At 37.1% G+C, this 26,306-nt stretch overlaps 1 protein-coding gene across 4 annotated transcripts in view; it reads left to right on the forward strand.

Annotated features, from left to right (window-relative positions):
* The window catches only part of DGKB (diacylglycerol kinase beta), a gene marked incomplete at its 5' end in the record, with an annotated part of 287,887 nt that overhangs the window by 5,916 nt on the left and 255,665 nt on the right, over nucleotides 1-26,306 (forward strand). For all 4 annotated transcript variants that reach the window (XM_081971452.1, XM_081971451.1, XM_081971454.1 and 1 more), the window contains 5 exons: nucleotides 4,158-4,311; nucleotides 5,935-6,072; nucleotides 11,871-11,920; nucleotides 14,796-14,870; nucleotides 18,108-18,227. In XM_081971452.1, the coding sequence (XP_081827578.1) occupies nucleotides 4,158-4,311; nucleotides 5,935-6,072; nucleotides 11,871-11,920; nucleotides 14,796-14,870; nucleotides 18,108-18,227 (537 nt within the window). The remainder of the gene's footprint in view (nucleotides 1-4,157; nucleotides 4,312-5,934; nucleotides 6,073-11,870; nucleotides 11,921-14,795; nucleotides 14,871-18,107; nucleotides 18,228-26,306) is intronic.

Genomic DNA, 26,306 nt, shown 5'->3' on the forward strand with positions numbered 1-26,306 from the left:
AAACATATACAAATCTTAAAAAACAAACCAACCAGAATAGGGGTGGTGGTGTTTAAAACTGACAGAAAGAAAGGATAATACATCTTACAGCTTTATTTTGGATATTCACAGTTTATTTAATTTAAAGCCCACTCTTTATTATTTATATAAATATTTATATAGACAAGTCAATGAAAAATTAATCTTTTCGAGACGACTTTAGGCAGCCGAAGGAGACAGACGTTAGCGTCTGCCTTCTCGCTGCTCCGGTGGGCTCCCCTGAAGTCTAGGGGGAGCACAGGGTGCTTTGGAGGGGTGCCCTGCCATAGGGGTGGCTTGCTGGGGCCCCCTGGAACGGCGGCAGCTGCGGGGGGTGTCTCCAGCTTTGCCCCAGGAGCTGGGGAGCATAGGGAGCGCGCGGAATGCCACCGCACGCTTCTCCGGACGCAGCCTGGAAGGAAATAATCAATTGGAATGAAGCAGCTGAAGAGCGGTGAGCCGAGGGGTCTCCCCAGGTCTTTTACTATTTTTACACTCCTGACTGTTTCGCAGTTTTCCTGCCTTGCTTGTTTCAACTTCTGGAAGAGTTTAGATTGGAGGGGGGGAATTCCACCCCCCTTAGAAAAGCGGCACTTGAAAAATCTCTCCCTTTCATGGGGGAGAGAGAAAGTTTGAAAACTACTTTCACTTCCCTTAAATAATGGGGAAAAATCTTTTTTTTTTTTGGCTACAATTGCGAGAGAAAGGATGGTTGAACTGATTCTTTTTTAAATTACTTATGGGAATTTTGACTTTGTTGTTTCCTGATCACCTATACTGGCTGAGCCAAGATGGCCAACTTCCTCCTTCTTCTTTGTCTTTATGAATGAGACTCCTCCCTTGGAAAACTTTATGGCTTTCAACTAACTTCCACCCCAGAGACTTCCAGGAGCCTCTTCAAACATGTTATTCCCCTGGATTTGGAATATTTTGACCCACCTATCTGCTTTAATTTTTCTGCTAGAGGACTTGTTCTCCTTTGGACCTGCTTGTTTGGTGATCCCTGCTGGCTGTGCTCTCCCACAGACACCATCTCTTTGTACAGAATAACAATTATCTCTGAGCCTCATGATGGGCCCAAAGAAATTGCCACCTGGTAAGGCCTCGTCGGCCCCAACATCTTCCACGTCCAGCCCTGCATACCAGTCACAAATGGGATCTTTTCTACAACCTAAAGCCTCCGAAGAGAGTGCAAAAGACCTGTCTACTCAACAGATGCTTCAAAACATCTTAAAGGGACAGGATGAAATTAAAAAACAACTGCAGGACTTAAATGAGCAGCTCAGAGAGACGAACCAGCAAACCACACGGAATGAACAGAGGATTGGTGTGCTGGAGGAGGGGGCGGTTGGGATTAGAGACGAGATGAAGACAATCCAGAGGGGGAATGCAGAATTCGGGAATCAGATGTTAAAATGGAATTTGAAAGGATGTCTTTTTTTCTTAGGTTCCAAAATTTGCCAGAAGTTGAGAATGAAGATCTCAAGGAGATTATGCTCGCAATACTAGCAGAATATATTTATAGAGATAAACAACAGCTCTGGTGGGACATTGATTTGATCTATAGGGTTAATTCAGCCTTTGCAAGAACACACAACATTCCAAGGGAAGTTCATATCAAATTTCTTAGAAAAACTACAAGAGATGAGGTTCTAGGAGCTCAAAGGGGAGGACCACTAAAATATAAAGATAAAGAAATAACCATTCTTAAACAGATCCCAAAGAAAGTAAGAGATAATAGAAGGAAATATTCCTTCTTAGCAAAAAATATATATAATAATGGGGTCTGGTTTAGATGGCTATTTCCAGTAGGCATGCTGATTTTTTGGGAGGGCAGCAGAATTAGAATTCACACACCAGTGGAAGCAGAGGCTTTCGCTAAAAAACATAGTGCTCTTTTAGGTGAAATGGGGGATGTTACACAAGAAACAAAGGAGGGAGGGGCTGAGGCACAGCCGGTGGATGGGAGAGAGCATGCAACAGCTAGAAGACTCAGATCACAAAAGTGATTTGGAACACTATTGCAATTGTTGCTACAATGTACTTTCATGGAAGTGATACAAAACAAATGATTGAAACATACTGATGATTTTGTGTTAAATTTAAAACTGCTAATATTTAGATAAATGTTGATATTTTTTATCATTGTTTGTAAAAGTTGCAAGCCCTGGGGGGGGGGCTTCTCCTCCCCGCACGATGTAGCTGTCAAAATGTTTTATAACCCTATAACCCTTTTTCCTTGGAAAATTTTTTAAAACCAATAAAAATTTGAACAACGAAAAATGTATCTTTTCTCCTATTTTCCCCACAAGAATAATCCTGTCACATGAGTTGGAATGAGAGACAGTGATTGTCCCAAAGTCACTCAGCTGGTTTTAAATGGCTAAGACAAGACTAGACCGCACATCTTCAAATGTCTTGCCTGGTGCCCTAACCACCAGATGAAACTGATTCTACATCCTACAATGAGTTAAACCCAGATTACAGAATGAAAAGTAAACTGCTTCTCCAAGGACCTTCCCTTCTTTTTGCTTTATTTTAAGATTTAGATTAAGAATGAAGATGGTTAATTCCTATTGTCTTCAAGAGTTTTTTGGGCTAAACTAAGCTACACATTTGTGAAAAAAAGTTGTAATTTTAATGTATAAATTATGCACGGATCTCCAATAACTTAAGAACTTGTCATCTAAAAGAAATAGAAGTAAGATAAAAACTTATATATCTCTTGGGGAGAGAGATTTATTTATTTGTATTTTGCCTTTATTATTTTTTACAAATAACCGACTGGCCCAAAACAAGCCAATTAGCTTTCATAGCTAAGGCAGAATTTGAATTCATAGTTTTCTGCTGACTAGCCAGGTGCTTTAATTACTAGATCAAATTGGCTGTCAAATTTAGGAGAACCAAATTAAAATACAGCTACATGCTATCAGTAAGAATTTTTATGTTTGTCTTCGCTCATGTATGCTTTAACTTTGCTTGTCTCCATATTATTGTTTTTTTTAAAAATATCAGTTTTATTAAAATTTATACGTACAAAGATAAATGGCTAGTTACCACAAACTACATCATATCTATTTTAACCCTACTCAAATAAATTCACTTTATGGTTTTTCTATTCACTTTTAAAGATTGATCTTTAATCATGCTCATAAGATGATTTCTTATCATTTTGATTTTGTCTCATTTTAGAATCCTTTTTTTATCCAAAATAAGAAAGCTTTCCAAACCATTATTCTAATTATTATTTGGATGTTGCTTTTAACTATTAAGATATCAACTGGTTTCATTTATAAATCCATTGTGTCATAATTTTCCCTGAATTTTAAAATTCATTTCTGGTTTCACTGTATCATTTTCCATTTTGTAATCTGGCATTTTTTTAAAAGCCAACATTCAAATCTCAGGCTCAGTTTTACCCTGTAAAATCTTGTGCTATTCTATATCCTCTGTTATAGTATAAGATGATCTTGTAAGTAATTTCTAAGTAATTTATTCCCATGATGAATGAATTAATTTCTTCCATGGTCAAATATTATTGTTCCATTTTATTAATGACTCACTTCTCCTTAATTATACTTATTTTTCTCTGGTTCCCTCTAGTCAAGGTTCAAAGTTCTCTCATATCATTCTTTTTCAATCCATGAAACTCCCATGGGAAGATTTCATTTAGTTAATTCTAAAGTCTTCATATATTCTTTTATGAAAATTTAAACATTCACAGTAATATATTTATTGAAGCCCCTTCCAAAATCTACATTCTACTCTCCCTTCTTCTGTTTTCCTAAAATTAAAGGGCTTCTTTTTAATCCTTTGATTTACATGGTTTCTTTCATCCAGGGTACCAGTTTCTCCCAGTATAATAAAAAATTTAATTTCCAGTAAATCAGTAATGAGCAACTTATTAATTAGTAAGCAAAGAAGTGGGTGAATTCAATGTCTCCTTGAAAGTCTTTAATGGTGGCCGAGGCAAGATGTTTTGCCCCTACTTTCAGAAACAACTATGGCAACTATTATATATATTTGGAGGTGAGGGTGGGATTTGAAATCCTGAATTATTTGAAATATATATTGAGAGTTTTTGTTTACAATATGTTTAACCTGAGTCCCCAGGCATAATTATCTATTTTTGTTTGCAGACAATTGATTTAGAAGGTTTCAAGTTATTTATGAAGACCTTTCTTGAGGCTGATTTACCAGATGAATTTTGTGAACATCTCTTTGTATCTTTTGGAAACAAAGCTCCTCACAGCAGTCCATTGGTAAAGAATAAATCACCATTCCTTCCAGGAGGTGAGTTTGATTGCCTTGAATGGACCTACCACTTGTTCTGAGACTTAATAGAAAGCTATTAATGATCCTTAATGTCTTTTTATTCTTTTGTAATGATTTAATTATTTTGTAGTGGGAATGGGATTAAAATAGCACTTTTAGAAAAGGGAAGGAAATTGGGTATAAATTATGAAGTCTAGAGACAAATATCACAGGGATATTTGAGTAGAGGAAAAGTTGGCAAAGGACGTCTAAGAACAACTTAAAAGACTCAACTCTATTAATTCTTCCAGATCTCTTCCTTCAAAGTAATTTTTCAAATGAGAATAGACCCATTACGCTTTTATGTGTAAGATTTAAGTTGATCTTAGACGTCCTTTAATAAACTGTGGTTGTTATTGTGGGTGTTAAAAGTAGCATTTGAATATAAGCAGAAAATGTTGCTGTAAAATATATGATGAAAATGAAATAATTTCAATTTCTGTTATAAATGTGCTTGGAATTTTAGATAATTTAATATAATAGTACTTACCACCCTAGTAATGAAAAATGTATATGTATTGAAACAAAACAATGACTTAGGCCTTGGACCCAATTGTTCCAGTAGGATCTCTTTCCTCTCAGTGATTTACAGAGACGCTGAGGCAGATGAAATGAGAGAAAATACATCCAGACTATCATTAGTATTCAATAAAGGATAAACTCAACCAAACATGGATTAGAGATGCTAGTTGTATTGGTTCCTGGATCAATAGGCCCTTCTTACAGTCACTCATGTCCCAGTCACTTCCAGACTGGACTTCTGTCCCATGAACTGTAATGGGGCTGCCCTTGAAGATCCAAGATCCTGACGTTGCAGTTGGTGTTAACTGCAGTGGCACAGACAGTTATTTGTACTCCTAGAACAGGGCATGTTAAACCTCTGCCCTGTGAACTGCAATTGCTCCCTAGTCAACTTCAAGGCTTTAACTTTTTAGGTTCTTCATGGCATGAGATCAGGTTATCTGAGGAATCACATCTCCTGATTATATTAGCCAAACCTCATTAAATCTGGCAGAGAAGGCATGCTTTAGGTACCATCTGCTAAGGACCTATAGTTGATGGATCCCAGGAGACGTATTTCTCTACCATGGTGTGCACCTTAAGGAACATCCTTCTCTTAAGAATTATATTTTTATTTATTTAAAGAAATTTATGTATCCACTCAAATCATGCTTTGTGGTTAGCTTTCATATTAGATAGCTTCATCCATTTCAATATTTCAAAAGGCTCTCAAGTTCTCTTATTTAATCAACCCTAACCCTTGATATTCTTATTCCCTTTTTTCTATGGTTTGTATTTTTGTTTTTTATGATATTTATTAATTTGTACTTTTATATGTTATACAGGTTTTTAAAAATAATTATTGTTTTATGTGAATGTTTTGTGAGTCACTTCTTGTAAAATGGGTCACTAAATTTGATTTTAAAATAAATATCCTACTTTATCATCTTGAATTATCTTTTGTGCAAAATGATGTCCATTTTTCAATTGCTACAGAGAGAAAAAAGTGTTCTATATATGATAACAAAAATATAGGCAGGTGAGATATTTGAAATATTTTGTTTCTTGTTATATAAATAAACAGTATGAATATTATTTCAGGTTTGCGAATTGCTAAAAGCATAACTACACATCCTCAACATCTTTCCACAATTCACATACCAGAAGTAATCCAACTGAAAGATATTGTTTGCTATCTTTCCCTTCTTGAAAGAGGGAGACCTGAAGACAAGCTAGAATGTATGTATTTCATGTAAAACAATCCCATATTGTTTGTTTCCAGTCACTTTCAATTCGTTCATGTATGTATTTAATTGTCATAACTTTGAAAATTAAAATATGTTTTAGACATTTGAGAAAATATAATTTTAGAATTGTAAGCCACCCAGGTTCAGTGGTTAGTAACCAGGCTATAGAAGTTAATTAATTAATTAATACCATCTATATGTTTAGAAGTCAAGTCCACTGAATTCATTGGATCTGTCTTTTAGATCAATTTATTTTATTTATTTATTTATTTATTATTAGCGTTTATATACCGCCCCCTCTCCCGAAAGGGACTCGGGGCGGTGTACAGTCCGCATTAAAATGCAACAGATTAAATCATAGAAATAACTACAGAAATACATGTATATGAGGAGGATAAAATATGCCAAACTGTACTGCTAATAAATAAGTCAATACAAAAGTTTAAAATATCAGATTAAATTTAAAACACTATCCCTCTAAAAACCAGTAAGAATGTGTATGCCAGGAGGTAGACGTTATAAATTATGCCAAACCAGCCAGTCGGAACAGGTGTGTCTTCAGTTTCTGTCGGAAGGGGCGGAGGTCAGTAGTGGTTCTAATGTCGGGGGGGAGGTCGTTCCAGAGGGTTGGGCCCATCACAGAGAAGGCCCTACTCCTCGGTGTCCCCCGTTGGCATTGCCTCGTGGACGGCACCAGGAGAAGGCCCTCCCTGTGAGAGCGGATTGGCCGCAGGGATGTATGTGGGAGGATGCGATCCCGCAGGTAACTAGGCCCTATGCCATGGAGCGCTTTAAAAATGGTGATCAGAACCTTGAAACGCACCCGAAAGACCACAGGTAGCCAGTGCAGCTCGCGCAGAAGAGGTGTTACGTGGGAGTACCTAGTACTCCCCATGACTACCCGCGCGGCTGCGTTCTGGACTAGCTGCAGTCTTCGGGCGCGTCCCAAGGGAAGCCCCATGTAGAGAGCGTTACAGTAGTCCAGGCGAGACGTCACCAGTGCGTGAGTGACTGTGCGTAGGGCATCACGGTCCAGAAGGGGGCGCAATTGGCGCACCAGGCGAACCTGGTGGAACGCCCCCCTTGCCACGGCTGCCACATGATCATCCATTGACAGCCGGGCGTCTAGGAGGACGCCCAAATTGTGCACCTGTTCCACAGGGGGCAATTGTTCGCCCCCTATGGCCAGTGATGGAATCAGCTGGCTGAACCGAGGTGCCGGTAGCCACAGCCACTCGGTCTTGGAGGGGTTGAGCTTGAGTCTGTTGTCCCCCATCCAGACCCCGACGGCTTCCAAACACCGGGACATCACTTCGACAGCCTCGTTGGGGTGGCTTGGGGTTGAGATGTACAACTGAGTATCATCAGCGTACAGATGGTACTCAACCCCAAAACCACGGATGATCTCACCCAGCGGCTTCACATATGTGTTGAACAAAAGGGGCGAGAGGACCGACCCCTGCGGCACCCCACAAGAGAGTGGCCTCAGGGTCGACCTCTGCCCCCCAGTCAACACATATTGCATCCGGCCGGAGAGGTAGGAGCCGAACCACCGTAAAACGGTGCCTCCGACTCCCATCCCCTCCAGCCGGCGCAATAGGATACCATGGTCGATGGTATCAAAAGCCGCTGAGAGGTCTAATAGGACCAGGATAGAGGAGCAACCTCTATCTCTGGCCCTCCAGAGATCATCCACCAACGCGACCAAGGCTGTCTCGGTGCTGTACCCGGGTCGGAAGCCGGACTGGCGTGGGTCTAGATATACGGATTCGTCAAGGTGACGTGGAAATTGCTGCGCCACCACATTCTCAACAACCTTCACTAAAAAGGGGAGGTTGGAGACTGGACGATAACTAGCTAGCTCCGTTGGGTCAAGTGAAGGCCTCTTGAGCAGGGGCCTCACCACCGCCTCTTTCAAGGCAGTCGGTAAGGAACCCTCGCTCAATGAGGCGTTCACCAGGCCCAGAAGCCAGCCTCGCGTCACCTCCCAGGACGCCAGTACCAACCAGGAGGGGCACGGGTCCATTGAACATGTGGTGGGTCGCAGCCGTCCACGCAACCCGTCTAAATCCTTGGGGGCAACAGAGTCAAACTCCTCCCAGAGTGGGATCACAAGACTCACTGATGTCGGCTCGTCCGGTCCACTGGGGGGGGGGCCCATCCGCTCCGGATCTGAGCGACTTTGTCTTGCAGATATTCCCCAAACTCCTCTGCTCTTCCCTGCAAGGGTGCCTCTCGCGTCTCCTGCAACAGGAGAGAGCGGGTCACCCTAAACAGGGCGGCAGGGCGGTTATCCGCAGACGCAATGAGAGCGGCACAATGTCTACGTTTAGCCGCTCTCAATGCCACAAGGTAGGTCCGTAAATAGGCTCTTACCTGTGTTCGGTCAGATTCGGAGCGTGAGGACCTCCAACTGTTCTCTAGACGTCTCCTATGGTGCTTCATCACCCTAAGCTCCTCGGTGTACCAGGGAGCCCGGGTGGATCATTGCCGTAGGAGAGGTCGCAGAGGCGCAACCCGGTCCAAGGCCCCCGCCGTCGCCCTATTCCAGGCATCGACTAGGTCCTCCGACCGAGCGCGGGTCAGGGCTACAGGTAAAGGCCCAAGCTCCGTCTGGAACCTGTCCGGTTCCATCAAGTGCTTGGGGCGGTACCAGTTTGAACAAACTGGCTCCGCCTCCTCGCGGTGGAGGGTAGCGCCAGGGAAGTCCAGCCGGAGACATGAGTGATCTGACCATGACAGGGGCGTAATCTCTAAATCCCCTATTCCCAGATCACTCGTCCACTGCTCAGATACAAAGACAAGGTCCAGTGTGTGGCCGCCTTCGTGTGTGGGGCCCTGAATTAGTTGGGTCAGGCCCATGGCTGATGGCAAACTTATGGCACGTGTGCCACAGGTGGCACGTGGCGCCATATTAGTGCACACGTCGGCCAGCTGATTTTTGGGCCTTCTAGGCCCACCAGAAGTTGGGAAATGAGCTGTTTTTGGCCTCCAGTGGGCCTCTGAAGGGGGGGTTGAGGAAGGCCATTTTCTCTCTTTTCAGGCTCCTAGAAAGGTTCTGGAGCCTGGAGAGAGTTGAAAAATGGACCTTCTGGTCTGACCAGAAGTTGGCAAACAGGTCCCTTTTGGCCTCCGGAGCGCCTCCAGGGGATGGGGAAGGCCATTTTTGTCCTCCCCAAGCTCCCAGAAAGGCTCTGGAGCCTGGGAAGAGCGAAAAAACAAGACCTTCCAATCCAACCAGAAGTCTGCAACTGGGCCATTTCTGGCCTCTGGAAGGCTTCTGGGGTGGTGGGCAAGGCTGTTTTTGTCCTGCCCAGGCTCCTAGAAAGAGTCTGGAGCCCAGGTAGGGCAGAAAACAGGTCCACCATGCCATTGCGTGCCAAAAGCGGAGGGAGTACGGGGTGTGTGTGTCGCATGCGCATGCGCAGAGGTAAGTTTTATAGAATTATGTGGGCACACGTGTGAACAACCCCCCCGCACTCCCTCTGCTTTTGGCATACAATGGCAAAAAGGTTAGCCATCACTGTTCTAGATTATTATGTTGTATCCTTAGTGTTTAGCATTTTTTCAAGGACTAAATTTATTGTATTCAACTTCTATTCAGCTTTGATGGTCAAAAAACTTGCATGGCTCTCTTGGTTCTCAAGAATGTTCCATAGTACAAAATACTTTTCTGAGATTTGTCAGTGACTTACGATGAACTAACAGTTTTCTCCAATATTCTGAAATGGCTTTGATTTAATGAACATAGGAAAAATGGCCATTTTAATTCATATTTGTTTTTATTTTAATGTATAAAAATGTTCTGAAACGTATGTTTTCCTTTTTTCACCAAAAGGTTTAATTGGGAATAATAATAATATGTGTCAGTTATTTTCAAAATGCAGCTGTGTGCAGTTATCAATGTCTGATCATGCACAGGTACAATTATGACACTTGTGTTATTAATTATCTAATTCTGTGTTGGTAGAAGGAGTGGCAGAACATGGGGCTTCCTCTAACTTTTCTGCTACTCGTTTTCCTGCATGCTGTTGCAGCTTCATTTTCATATAGTAAAATGGAAGCAATCCAAATAAAACCCCTAAAAAACCTTGTAAAAATATTATGTTACTGGTATTGCAGAATTTCATATATTATTTAGAAGATAAAACTGAATTATATAGACCAATATTTTTATTATGACAGCAAACACAAATCCATGAAATGTGTTTAGTATTTGAACTTAATCAAGCCACTATTTGTTGATTTATTTATTATTAAAAGTTTTATATGACTCCCTATCTTGTTAAACATTAACCTGGCTACCCCACAACTATAATAAAATCACAAACAAGAAAACCAAGAAAATCAGGCCTGTAATCCATCATCTTTATCCATGAAATATTAAACAGCATGGTGGTCTCATTTATAATAAGTTATGAATGTCTACATTTTTCTTTCCCATTAAATCCATTAAAAGTTTAAATATATAATGCTTCAAAAATTCATCCATTCATTGCATTCTGAAGTTGCAATGCATAATACTTCTAGTTTTATTTAGATTCCACATTGATGTGTAGATAAATTACATCACCAAAAAAGCTAGCTTTTGTCAAGGCGATAGTTTTTCCAGTCATAATATATGGTTATGAGTACTGGCCTATAAGAAAGGCTGCATAAAGAAAGATTGACGTCTTTGAACTATGATGCTCAAGAAGATTGTTGTTCTTGCCTTGTACAGCAAGAGCAAATTGCTCAATCCTTGAATTATACTTATACAGCTTACTGAAAACATTAATAATGATGCTAAAACTTAATTATTTTGGACACCTAACATAGAAACAAAAATCTTTAGTGAAGGCTCCAAAATTTAGAAAAATACAAAGAAATAAAAAAGAAGTAATGATACATTATTGAGTTACTGACAGACCACCATGACAAATATAGTTCATTGGCTCACAAAGAATCAGAACAATGGAATAACAGCAACATTCACTAAGTTCTGAAATCATAACTTTTCTAACACATCTTTGTACATTAAAGCAGGAACATATAATATTTATAACTATGTATGCTAAGATATAGACAGTAGGCTCTATCTGCTGGATATTCGGTTCCATTGCAAGTTGAGAGATCAGATTTCAAACAGTATATTTTCTGAGAATAGTAATCTAGTATATTTAATACAAATATGTAACATATAAATATTAAGACTGGTTTATGCAAATCAGATTTTTATCATCCATATTTTAAAGAATAAATTATATTAATTGGATAACATTAGATGCAAGTAATATGTGAGAAAAAGAATAGATACTTTGTTTCTTTTTGTGATCATCATATTTAGATATTATCTAGAAACCTACACTTTTATGATAATGTGGTGTATTCTATGAGGAAAAAATGGTTAGCTTACAATAATCCATTCTCTTCCTTTGAAATACTGGATATTTTACCAATTTGCTATTCGCTATTTAATTACTAATTAAATAATTTCAGTATGTTCCTGAAAACGAAAGAGAAGTTGTATGTACATGTATTTTTCCAATAATCCTGTCTCAGTTAAAATTAAAGATTGGATTAAATTAAAGATTGGATTAAATTAAAAATTAAAGATTGGATCTTAAGACTTAATCTCTACATTACTACAAAGTGGTGATGAATAGAATGATAATATGTGTTACTTTTTCTATCAGCATTGTTTATTTCTTAGAATTTATTTCTTATTTAGTAATTGCTATATTACTTATGTTAGAAATATGGTTTTAATTCTTTACCACAAAATAATTTTAATATATTATTTCTCTTTAGTTATGTTTCGCTTGTATGACACAGATGGAAATGGCTACCTGGATAGTTCGGTAATTTTATTAATTAAAACAGCATATTTTAATATTTATTTATTATTATGCTTTGATTGTTTTTTATAAATAATTCAATGTGGCAAACTTACCTTCTTCTTCCTCTTCTTATTTTTCCCACAACCACAACCCTGTGAGGTGAGTTGGGCTGAGATAATGTCTGACCCAAAGTTATCTAGCCAGTTGGCATGAATAAAGCAGGACTAAAACTCACAATCTCCCAGTTTCTAGCCTGATATCCTAACCCAGGGGTGTCCAAACCTGGGAACTTTAAGACTTGTGGACTTCGACTCCCAGAATTCCCCAGTCAGCATGGCTGACTGGGGAATTCTGGGAGTTGAAGTCCATAAGTCTTAAAGTTCCCAGGTTTGGACACCCCTGTCCTAACCACAACACCAGACAATCAATACTAAAATAACAAATCAGGAAGTATACCCTGTAAATACAATAAATAGTTTAATAAGATGCAGTTTTTGAAATTGCATTGGGGAATAGTTATACTGTTTGCATTTTCTGTTTGCCATTGGCAGAATGGTTATCCACCTGTTCTAGAGAGCAGGAACAATGCTGTATTCTTCCCACTCTTAACTAAATGCTACCTCTGTTTCCCAGCTGGGTTTCAAAAATAATGTTTGCCTTCCATTTTAAGCTCCTCAATGTGAACAATTTCAAGTGTTCCATTCTGATTTAGTGAAGACACAGCTGCAGTTATGACTTCCTGCACTAATTTTATTTGGGTGGTCATTGCCCTGGGTTGCTTGGTTGCTTGTATCTCTGATATTTTTTTCAACCTTTTTTTTTTTAGTTTACAGCTTCAAAGCATTTTCAATGTCTGATTTATAGTCATCTTTAACAAAAGTCATAAGTAGCTTAGGCTTCTGCACAGAAATGACTTTAGTTCTAACTTAAATTAACAGTACTTGATGATAACACTTTATTTTAAAGTTTATAACCCATATTGCCATCTACAACTAAAGGATGAGTTCAAAACACATTAAAAGCAAGATAGCATAACAAAACATCAGATAAAAGCAGAAATCAAAATAGTCAGATTAAAGCAAACATCACAGAACCATCATAGAAATAAGCCACAACATAGGATATGCAAAAAGGATTTAAAAATCTAAATATTAGATAGTCTTTGACTAACACCTAAAGATTAACCATGTAAGTGTTAGGGGATCTCTCTGGGGATCTCATAATTTTGTAATTAGAGAGTTCTATTAATTGGTTCCATTAAATTCGGCAAGATGAAAGAGCAAATTAGTCTGGAATCATGATGTGATGATTAAAAAAAGACAGCGTCCTAATATTAATTACTTTCTAAAATATTTAAGAGTTTTATTTTTTATTTTTATACTGATTAGTATAGTATAACATCAGTATACATATTTCATTTAAATAAGCTTCCAAGAATAAATTTATATTCTATCACATATTCCCAGCTGGTGTTTCAAAGAGAACAATATTGTGTATTTATAGTATTTTTCTATTGCCATAAACTGCAATTCCAGAGGTATATATTATATTGTATGTGAAACAGCAAGTTTTATGTGCAGCTTCTACTTTTACATCTTTGATTTAATTCATTACAAAAATAAATCTTATGAATGAGAAAAGAAAAAGAATAAGCATAATAAAATTAAACTTGTTTTCCTTACTTTTGTAATATGTATAAAGAGATTGAGAGACTGGGTGATGAGATGCTTCCTAGGCAATGGTCAGATAATAGAGAGTGTCTTGTCCTACTCACACATGCGCACATCATAAGTCTGCACTGAGACTTTACTACTGCAAATGGTACTCCCCAGGATTACCTATGTAGGAACCAGAGCAAGACCTGTAGAGTCCAGTTTTCCAAGTCATGAAAAACACAGAACAAATCCAGAAAAGACAGGTGCATGGTTCAAAATACAAATCCCACAATCCAAAATTGAATTCAAAGGTCCACAAGGCAAAGTCCAAAGTCCAAAGTCCAGAAACAAAAGCAAAGTTCCATGGCAAGATACACGGTGGCTGAACATACACACAATCAGAAATAGAAGAGGTGTTCTCAGTGTCTCTCTGCTCCACATGCAGGGGTAAATAGCCGCCAGTTGATGCAAAACATTAGGAGGGGCAAGGCTACCTCCCCATGAGTAGACCCATTGACCTTCATTGCACCTCTTTTCTCCTCATCCCTGCTTTTTTTTTAAAGAATTTTATTGGTTTTTAAACATTTTTGGGGAAAGGTAAGAGGGTACATAGAAAATTTTGGCAACTCCCATGTTAGTGGTAGAAATCCCTCCAAATTTCACAATTTTTACAATATTAAAAACAACGTATAAAAGACAGAATCTTATTCTACAATCATGTGCTCAATCATCTTTTCCATTGTCACTTTCTAGTATATCAACAATTACAAATATTTCAAATACTTTTATTTTTGTGACCTGAGTCTTTTCAATATTGCTCCTTCCTCCCTGACCCCAGGTGGAGCCCTGGTATGCCCAAATATGGGAGGGAACTCACTACTCCCCCTTTCTGTCTATCGGATCACTACAGGAGACCATCCAGGCAGAAAATCATATTTTTAACACAAATACATACCCATTTCCCTAGCTCAGCTGATAAGGAGGAAAGCCTGTGGCTTATATATGTATATTTAATTTTTAACATTATAAAAATATTTGCTTAATTTTAGTGTGTTCTAAAGGCTCACATTAGAACTTGACAATGATATATCTAAATTTCGCTATTTCTAAATATTCCTAACCCAAAACATTATTTAAAGTATGAAGTCTTCTTTTAGTTTATATTATCATTCAGTTGAATTCCAGGAAAAGAAAATGACTTTTAATTAACAAAATTCTTTGTGTTTTGCTTTTGTGTCCAGGAACTTGAAAACATCATTACTCAAATGATGCATGTTGCAGAATATCTTGAATGGGATGTCACTGAACTCAGTCCAGTAAGCATCATGACAGGTCATTTATTTAGTTAGCAATGGAAATATCAAAAAACAGTTCTATATAATTTGATTAAATTAATATTATGTTTGTAGAAGCTTTGTTTGGTTGAAATGGACTACAAAAAACTGGAAAAATATGTTTGCTCATCATATTTGAGCCTCAATATTAAAGACAAATAAATATGAGCAATCAAAGAAGTGTTACTAATATAAAGACAATATGGAAAATATAGTATTATTTAGATCAATCAATAACAGAATTTCTTTTCTTAAAATAAAATGTATTATATCAATAAGGAGAATAAAAGCATTTAAGCAGAATAAGCATTCAAGAAATTTCCAGTGGAAAGTTTGCAGATCAGTTGCTGAATGTAGTAAACAGGATTAAATAGTTTTTGTCTGATTAGTTTTTTTTTTTTTACAAATGATACACATATACTAACTCTATGCCAGAACACTTAATGAGGCTTACAATTCATTGTAAATCTTTATGAAGATTTTTGCACGTTCTTATATATAAATCATGTAGAATTGTCACAGATGATGGGCCGGCCCCTTGGATGCAATTTATTGAATCATTCTTGACTCTACCACTGATTAAGAAAGACATATATAGAATAATGGAGTTGGAAAAGAACTTATAGGTCTTCTAGTCCAACACCCTGCTTAGGCAGGAAACCCTGTACCACTTTAGACAAATGATTACCTAATCTCTTCTTAAAAACTTCCAGTGTTGAAGCATTTACAACTCCTGGAGGCAAGTTGTTCTACTGATAAATTGTTCTAACTGTCAGGAAATTTCTCCTTAGTTCTAAGTTGCTTCTCTCCTTAATTAATTTCCACCCATTGCTTCTTGTTCTACCCTCAGGTGCCTTGGAGAATAGTTTGACTCCCTCTTCGTTGTGGCAACCCCTGAGATTTCAGAACACTGCTATCATGTCACCTAGTCCTTCTTTCATAAGACTAGACATATCCAGTTCCAGCAGCCGTTCTTTATATATTTTATCTTCAAGTCCCCTAATCTTAAATATAATGTAATTAAATTAAATTAAATCAAATATAACGCTTAAATATATTTCATCTTTGTTGCTCTTCTCTGACCCTTTCTAGAGTCTCAGCATCTTTTTTACATCATGGCAACCAAATTTGGATGCAGTATTCCAAGTGTGGCCTTACCAAGGCATTATAAAGTGGTATTAACACTTCACATAATCTTGATTCTATCCCTCTGTTTATGCAGCCTAGAACTGTGCTGGCTTTTTTGGCAGCTGCTGCACACTGCTGGGATCATATTTAAATGATTGTTCACTGGGACTCCAAGATCCCTCTCACAGTCACCACTATTGAGCAAGGTACCACATATGCGGTACCTGTGCATTTCGTTTTTCATCCCTAAATGTAGAACCTTACTTTTTTCACCATTGAATTTCATTTTGTTAGATAGCACCCAATATTCAAGTCTGTCAAGTCTGTATCTTAAGCCTGTCTTCCAGAGTGTTGGCTATTCTTGCTGGCTTAGTGTTGTCTGCAAATTTGATGAGTTCTCCATTTATTCCCTCATCGAAATCATTGATGAATATGTTGAAGAGTACTGGGCCCAAAACAGAGCCTTGGGGTACTCCACTGCATACCTCCGTCCATGTAGATGCAGTGGCATTGAGGATTACACATTGAGTGTGCTTGGTCAGCCAGTTTCGAATCCATCTGGTGGTGATGCTAGCTAACCCCATTTTTTCTATTTTACCAAGTAGTAGATTATGGTCTACTTTGTCAATGCTTACTGAAGTCCAAATAAATTATATGGACAGCATTCCTCTGGTCCAGGAGTGGGCTGCTGCTGATGTTACTGCTAGTTTGGTGCAAGTGTGATTTATGCGCGAGTGCTCACTTCTCTCACGCATGCGCAGTAGCCTATAAATAGGTCTGCACATATGCAGAAGATTAAAAATGCCAAAAAACCATGCAGCATGCATGGAAAACCAGTTCAAACTGTGAGAACCGGCAGCAACCCACCTCTGTTCTGGTCCACTAGTTTTGTCACTTCATCAAAAAATACAATAACATTAGTCTGGCATGACCTGTATTTGACCAACCCATTTTGGCCTTTGGTTATTACTTTGTTTGCTTCTGGGTGTTCACTGATTCATTGCTTGACTATCTTTTCCAGAATCTTCCCTGATATTGAGGTCAGGCTGATAGGTCTGTAGTTTCCTGGATCTTTTTTTTCCTTTTTTTTTTTTTTGAAGATGGGAACTACATCAGCTCTTTTCCAGTCCTCTAGCATTTCCTCAGTGCTCCAGGATCTTTGAAAGATATAGTTCAGTGGCTGGAGATCTCATCTGCTAGTTCCTTCAGAACCTTGGGGTGTAATCCGTCTGGTCCTGGTGATTTGAACTTGTCTAAGGTAGACAGGTGCTCACTTACCATTTTCTTCCCTATTTTAACTTGTGTTCCTAATCTTTTTTTTTTTTTTTTTGTGGTGCTGTTTTTGATAGACTGGACTATTTTTTCCCCTTTGTGTAAAGCCAGATGAAAAAACGAGTTAGGCAGTTCTGCTTTCTCGTGTTGCTTGTCACCTTCTTGCCACTTTCTCCCAACAATGGATTGTTTCCTTGACTTTTTTCTTGTTTTTAACAAATTGGAAGAAGCTTTTTTATTTTTTTACTTTTGTCACAAGCCTTTTCTTATTGTGAGCCTTAGCTTTGCAGGCTTGGGCTATTCGCTGATATCTGCCTTAGTTATGTGCCTCTCTTTCCACTTTTTATACTTTTTTCAGTCAATTTGTCAGAGAGTTATTTATGCAGCCACACTGATTTCTTTTTAGAGCTGTTATTTTTCTTTTTCATTAGTGTTATGCTATACTGGGCTTTTATAATCTCACTTTTCAAAATTTCCCAAGCTTCTTGAGTTGTTTTCACCTTGAGGAGTCTCATCCATGGAATCCTTCCCATGTTTATTGAAATCAGCTCTCTTAAAGTCCAAGACTCTATTTGACTATATATATAAATTATATAGTTATATAAATTAAGGTTAGAATGATGTACATGATTAGATTTATTTTGATTAGACTTGCATAGAGTTGCACTAAAATAATTGAAACAAATAGAGCAGTGCTTCCTGATATTTTAAATATGAAAATATTTTAGTGATATTTTACAATACATTTATCTTTCTATTTTAATGCAAAACAACTATTATTTACATATTATTCATATCAATTTTTTAAAATTAAAACAGATTCTTCATGAGATGATGGAAGAAATTGACTATGATCATGATGGCACAGTTTCCTTGGAAGAATGGATTCAGGGGGGAATGACTACGATACCACTTTTAGTGTTGCTTGGATTAGAGAATGTAAGAATCATTTTAGTGGTAATAAACTCTCAAACTTAAAAACATGTATGCATTCTAGAATTTTGGATGCACAAATAGATATATACTAAATTCATGAAAGAAGATTATAACTTAGAAATATTTCTTCCCCTGTTACATTTCTCAACATCCCTGTTTATACTGTATTAGGGCTGCTATCTTAAAAAAACCCTATTTTTATAAATCTGAAAACCGAATCTTAAAAAATTAATTGATTTTAATGTTTTTTTTTCTTTTTAAATAAAAAAAGCTGTTTTCAAGCTGTTTTCAAAATAGCTTGAAAATACTAACAGATCTTTATAAAAAATGTCTGTGCACACGCTCAGCAAACCAGTTGTTAACCCAGTGGGATCCCACTCTGGTCAGATTCATTTGAATTGGATTGGCTATTTCCATTTGGATCTGGCTGTCAGATTTAAATGGGTTATCCTTGTAGTGAACCAGATTTGTTTGTTTGTTTGAACCAGAATCCTTCTGATATGAAGCTTTATTTTAAAATGTTGCAATAGTTTGATTCAATAGACTGTTTTATTCTGAATTGATAATTCATAAAAATATTGCATTGTCTAATTTACACATTTACACACATATACTTGTAATTTATGCATTTCAAAAGGTAATCTCTCTCTCTCTCTCTCTCTCTCTCTCTCTGTGTGTGTGTGTGTGTGTGTGTGTGTGTGTGTCCTTGTTACAGTTCACCTTTTGAAATATATAAACTGTATAAATAAATAGAGGCATATATGTTATTACTGGTTTAAATAAAATAAATGCAGTTACAACCTTTTATTCTCATATCCCTTTCACTATTCTTTTTGTGTGCACTTTTCCAGTTTCTCAGCAGGCAAAACTCATACTGAAATAAATGGAAAATCTTTCTGCAGAGCAGCTGCAAAATTAACTGATAATAATAGTAATAATTATTATAATTGCATTGATATGCCACCCTTACTACTGCAATTAGGACATAGAATAAAATTAAAATTCAATACAATTGTATTTAACTGATTAATTAACAATCATATTTGCATAATCCAACTACTGTCATAAAGTATTTTTCTACTATGCTTTTAATAAATGTCAATAGAAAACACACAGATCAAAATTCACAAACTTAATTATAATCATTTTTCCACATATTTACCAAATAAATCCTTACAATTTCCCTTATACAAATATAAACTCTTCATCTTCTTGTGAGATTTTCAGCATTATGAATACAATTTATTTATATAGTCAAAAATATTTGGTGTTACTTGCTAGTAGAAAAAACACAGTTTGAATTCTACACAAATGCTCAGGTTGTTTAATTTGAAGTTATTGAGATCAAATATGTTTCTTTTGAAAATATTAATTTATTTACTAAGCCCTTGACATCTACACTACAAAATCAGCCAACCAACTTATAGTCCTTTGCTGGCTAGATGAAATAATGTTAAGGGATTATGAAGGCTAATTAATTTGACAGTGGGCATTCTTGCTAGACAAAATAACAGGAAAATGGCATTTCTCAGACGTGATGCTTTTTACATGAAATATGTTTGTGGCAGCGGTGTACTAGAATACGCAACTGCTGCATATTTTTGTGAAAAATAAGTTCATCAAAAATTGTGAACTATATTACTGTTGATTTAATGTGATTTCTGGAGATACTGAATCAGTTGCATTAGTGTGCAATATTCTTAGAAAATGGTTAGCCCTCCTAGTTCATGCAAGGCCTTCTTTACTGCTGACACCAGGCCTTTCATTTGAATTTCACATGCCACAAAGAGACACTATATGGTTTGGACCAAGTAATCTTGCATGGGGTGATCTTTATGCCAATTGGAAGGCTAGTAATTTAAGGCACCATACTAGAAAGTAAGAGATTGTGAGTTCAAGTCCTGCCTTTGCTGTAAAAGCCAGCTGGGTGACTTTAAGCTAGTTACTTTCATTCATCCAACTCACCTCACAGGCTGGTGTTGTGGGGAAAACAGAAGGAAGAAGATGTATTTGATATGTTTGCCCTCTTGAGTTGTTTGTAAAAATAATAAAGACAAGATATAAATAAATAAACAAAATAATATCACTTAACTTTGCTTTGAGTTGGACTGTGAGTGGATAGGTCCAATCAAGGTACCCAGACCAGACCTTCTGTGATTATCTAGAATGAATTTGGTCCTGTGTTCCAATGAAGTATGCCAGTTAGCTTGGCCATCAATTTGTTAAGATCCAGATGGTCACTCAGGAGATCACCTCCAGGTTGGTCAGTGCATTGATGTCTGCTTTTTTGAGAGAAGGGATAATTCCTTCAGCCTTGTCCTTTATCTAAATAAGACGTTTCTGGAATTAACAGTTCTGGAAAATGATTGCCTGGTTTCCATTTTAGGGAAGATGAAGAGGACAGTCAGACTTAGTTCCAGTGAGCTCTGGTGCGAACAGATTAAATTTATCTATTTTGATTGGGTTTCAAGCCAGAGTTTAGTAGCAAGATTCCATTAGTCATATTTGTTGATAACTGTGGTAGAATTGTGATGAGTGCATTAATACTTGTGCTTCAAGATATCTCATTAGATTTCAATATTGTTGACCATGGTATAATTTTGGACCAGCTTCAAAGTGGAAGGTTCAATGCCAACTCATAAAGCATTTCCCTGAAACCTGACATTCCAATTTACAGTGATTTTTCAATTTCGGTATCCAGCTTTGATCAAGGTTGACAGGCAGAGAGAAATAGCACTCATGGCTCCTCACTTTTGAGTAGTGCAGGGTTCTACACTTTTTGCCCAGCTGATCAACATCTGCATGAAACCATTGGATGACATAGTTTGCTGGCTTAACATGAGTAAAAAAACCTCCCTTTTTACAATATTGCAATTCCTTAATTTGGGGTGACTAGATGGAACTGAGCATTTACTGGCCCAATGCCCTTCCTGATACCACACAGATTACACAGGAGACATATTTTCTTTGCGCCCTAGGAAACATCTCACTACTACCTAAGATTGAACTCCAACCGTCTGAGTAGGAGGCGTCTTCACCATTAGGCTATCATGCTGCTCTAGTTTAACATAAATATGCAGATGAAATCCAGTTATACCTCTCAAATCCTGGCAAGTCAAGTAAGTAGGTAGAAGCTATTGCCAAGATACGTATTTTTCAGAGTATAGACGCACTGGAGTATAAGATGCACCAAGATTTTGAAGAGGCACATTTAAAAAAAATGTTTTTGCAAACAAATGGACCTGTTTTTTTTTCAAAAAAGGGCATGCATAGCCTGTAGGAGGCTTGTAGAGTGCTTTGGGGGCTGGTGGGGCCCAAAAATGAGCAACAAATGGCCCATTCATTGCAAAAACTGGTCGATTTTTTGTAAACAAAAAAGGGGGCATGCATAGCCTTTAGGAGGTTTATAGAATGCTCCTGGAGGCTGGGGTGTGTATGAAAATTGGCCTGTTTTCCACTCATTTTTGCCCTCCCCAGACCCCAGGAGCACTCTACAAGCCTCCTAAAGGCTATGCACGGCCATTTTGGTGAAGGGGCGGGGTTTCAGGAGGCCAAAATGTTGTATTCAGCGTATAAGACACACCCAGATTTTCAGCCTCTTTTTTGTGGGAAAAAGGTGCGTCTTATACTCCGAAAAACACAATAGGTACATCTTTTCACAAGTAGTACCATTTTTGGAAAAGAAAGCCCTTCAGAAAGAGATTCATGACTTCATCATCTCATATTTGGATTACTGTAATGCACTCTACTTTGCTGCCCTTGAAGTCCACTCTGAAGCTGCCACTGGTCCACAATGTGGCAGCAAGGGTGATGATGGGTTCTTTTGTTTTGACTTTAGAGTTGTGCTTCGTGCTTTGTTTCATTAATTAACTAATGTGTTCATTCAATTTCTATAGCACTTTTGGAACAATTTTTATTGTTCCCTTTGGTCTGTTGTATTGTCTTCTAATAAGCATAGTTTTTTGTTTTAACCACCCAAATTTGTTTGGGAGTTGATGGAATAAATAATAGCATATATTTTTATGACACTGGACTGGACTTGAAAGGGACTTCATTGTTTCTCTCTGTGTGTATATTCCAGAATTGTTCTGAGCTACCTATTTCCTTATTAATTTGCTTTTTAAACATGTCCGTGTTAAAATCCTCCACAAGTTTTCAACAGCATCTATTTTAGTTTGGTAAAAAAAGAATATATAGCTTTCTAAATGTGCAGTAATTTTTGGAGTGAATATGTTTGGAATTTCAACTGTTTTCTCCACTACCTTTTCTCCACTAGATGTCAGGGTTGTATTGCAGCAGTATTTTGCTGTAATAATGTGCTATTTCAAATGCTGTAGAAATTCACTAGGGATGTTACTTTATAATCAGCCAACTGAAGCTTTAAACAGATGACTCTTTAAAAAGGAAAAAAAATACTTACGGAAATTTAGGGCCAAGTATAAAAAAGATTGAAGCTGAATTGGTCCATAGAGAATGATCTAGCTAAGCAAGGTTAATGCCACAATGATTGTCAATTCCACATTCCCTGTGGAACATTCAACACTGCTTTGTTAGACCGTAAATTTGGCTAGAATAATGGAGAGTTCTACTTCATTTGGCAATGTATATATAAATATATAAACACTGAAAGTTTTTACATATCCAGTACAAATACCTAATGGGAGTATCAGACCATCTAATTTGTCTCTTGAGAAACCTATATGCAGGTCAAGAAGCAACAGGGAGAACTGGACATGGAACCACTGATTGGTTAAAAATTGAGAAAGGAGTTTGGCAGGGCTGTATACTGTCGCCCTGCCTATTTAACTTATATGCAGAGCACATCAATCACAAATTGGAATTAAGATTGCTGAGAGAAATGACAACAACCTCAGATAGGCAGATGATGCCACTCTAATGGCAGAAAGTGAAGAGGAACTTGAAACTTAACATTAAGAAAACTAAGATCACGTCATCCGGCCATCTCAATTCCTGGCAAATAGATGGAGAAGAAATGGAGGTAGTGACAGATTTTATTTTCCTGGACTCCAAGATCACTGCAGATGGGGACAACAGCCAAGAAATTAAAAGATGCTTGCTCCTAGGGAGGAAAGCTACAGCAAATCTAGACAGCATACTAAAAAGGAGAGACATCACCCTGCCAACAAAAGTGCACATAGCCAATGCTATGATTTTCCCAGTTGCAATGTATGAGTGAAAATTGGACAATAAAGGAAGTCTGAGTGCCAAAGAATTGAGGCTTTTGAACGTGCTGGAGAAGACTCCTCAGAGTCCCTTGGACTGCAAGGTGATCAAAATGGTCAGTCTTAGAGGAGATGAACCCTGACTGCTCTTTAGAAGACCAGATCCTGAAGATGAAACTCAAATACTTTGGCCACCTAATGAGAAGGAAGGGTTTACTGGAGTAGAGGCTAATGCTGGGAACGACTGAGGGCAAAAGAAGACGACAGAGAATGAGGTAACTGGATGGAGTCACTGAAGCACTAGGCATGAGCTTAAACAGATTCTGGGGGATGGTAGAGGACAGGAAGGCCTGGAGGAACGTTGTCCATGGGGTCGCGATGGATCGGATACGATATTGTGATTATCATCAACCACAAATACTGTGAACACTGAAAATGTTAGCAGTATGTGCTTTTTATTCAAATTTGAAAATGAATAATTCTGTGATGAAGATTATCCACAGATATTCTGAAAGTGTGAAGAACCAAAGACCCATTTTCTTCTCTCTTTTTTCCAGTCTTAGAGTATGTCTAGACAAGACATTTATTACAACTTCCTTTATTCACAAAATTTTTCCCATCAGTGTCCTTTCCAGTATCCTTCCCAAAAAAATATTTTTGGAAAATAGGAAACACTCATAAAAAAGTGAAAATTAAAAGCAGATAAGCTAACCACTAAACTCTCTTTTTGAGTAATAATAGTCAAACATTGCTTAATCAGAACATATTGCTTCATTGCTATTCTTTAGGTTTTCCACAGGAGGGAGCATTTGCAATTCTTTTAGAAAATTTTCAGAAACTATTAGATGAAGATGTAATAAAAATAATATGGTTCTTCATTTTTATTTGAAAACCACAATAATACTAAATGTAAAGCATAATGGTAAAATGATGAGGAAAGCCTCACTTAGCAATTTTCATGCAATATGATTTTTGTGTACATACTTGAAACAGTATTTTATGCATACACACGCAGACACACACAACAAAGAGACACATACAAACACATATGTCCCATTGATATAAATATTTAGTTTATGTGCATGGGACCACTGTCAGATGTTCCAAAACACCTATTAGAATCTGTAGAGTGGTAGCCACATGTACCATCCCAACTATTTATAACTTAAAAAAATAAACAAAATCAAGTGTCGGCTGCAAGTAACAGGAACGGGTTGCTCCAAGCACTAAAAGTTTATTACATGCTACCTACCCAAGAATTTGATCTGCAACTATCAAACAAAATTGATAGATAAGGGGCAATGGAATTCAAGGGAAGCTGAACTTGGATTTTTTGTGGAAACACAATGACTCCAAAATGATGACATGTTTAATTCTGTCCTCAGTTTGAGCCTGCTCATATCTTTGAGAAAGTAAAGAAGATCCTGCTATTATTTATCTTCTTTTCAAAGTTTAAAAAAAGAGGTTGACTTATACTTTGTAGCAAAAATTACCAAGTTGTGTATATGGATTCTACACTGCTTTGGATTTTGTAAGCCACTTAGAGTCTTCTGGAGTGGGCAGCCATACCAAATCAAATAAAGTGTATTAAATTAAAATGAGAGTTCATTATATTTCTCTGAATGCACTTTGCAGTTTCCATTGAGTCAAGTGAAGAAGTTGTATAAAAAGTCTTAACTATTCCTTTAAGTTGAAAAAGGGAAACATAACTCAACCATTAACTTCAGTATATAATGTCCCAGTGTCCAAATGTATCCATAGATTGAGCAGTCAAATATGGGAATAACTTAAGGCATGATCAACGCCTTATATTTTTGAGGCACAAAACATTTTTACTACCAGAAATGTTCTCAAATCCATGTCAATTGACTATGCGTTCAAACTAAAACTATTGTTTTAATGCAATAGTTTGACTCAAGTATATTTCCAGTAAGCTTAACAAGTAAAAATATTACCATCCATAAGGAACTACACAGAATATGCTTTTATACTATGAGACAGTTATAAAAATCCATATTACAGCATTGGCATTTGGCAGAGTACAGTCTCTGGATTGAGAATATCCAATTTATGGCAATCCAAAGGGCTGTATACCTCTGAAAATGGTGTCTGGCATTCTTCCTTGAGTAAAAGTGGCTAAAGCTGTGCAATATTTTCATGAACAACTGAAGCTGTGTATTTTTAATATACAGCCTGCTTTTAATGGTTTTCAGCAGTTCTTGAAAAATTTCATAGTTTTAGAGGTTCATTGATTCAAGGAAGTAATATGTTGCTGCCACTTTTCATTACTAATAATAATAGTAATAAATAGTAATAGTAATAAATACCAGTTTCGATTTACATACAAATTTGAGTTGAGACAGACTTAGTAATGAAACCTGTTCTTAATCTGGAGTTTGCTTGTAAACATTTTTTTAAAGTTGATACATAATTGAAATGTGTATTATGGCAAAGCAATACTTTTTTTGTGAATTAGAATAACAAAAATACAGTAAGGAGAATACAAACTCTACATAACAAAATACATTTTTTAAAAAAAAAAGTTTAAAAAGATTGAAGTTGTTGGTAGTGAAGTGAACTAAAACCGAAGAAAAAAGATTTTGATATAATATTAACAAGGATTTAGCTCAATGTTTTCATATATAATTAAACAGAAATGTATTCCTTCGTATTCTTGTTTTTATAATGTAAATACATTTAAAAATTTAAAAAGAGCTAACATCAATAGCATATTTTTTTCTACTTTGTAAAATTAAAGCCTAGATTTGATAAAGCTAGTGTTATCTATAAAATGTCAAGTTCCATATTTTGGTAGTACTCATTGATTTTCCAAAGTTACTCATTACTTTATGTTGCTGATATTAACCTTCATTATATATTTTAGTTTCATTAATAGTGG

The sequence above is a fragment of the Natrix helvetica genome (assembly GCF_964273705.1).
Source record: "Natrix helvetica genome assembly, chromosome: Z".
In the NCBI taxonomy this organism is placed as follows: Eukaryota; Metazoa; Chordata; class Lepidosauria; order Squamata; family Natricidae; genus Natrix; species Natrix helvetica.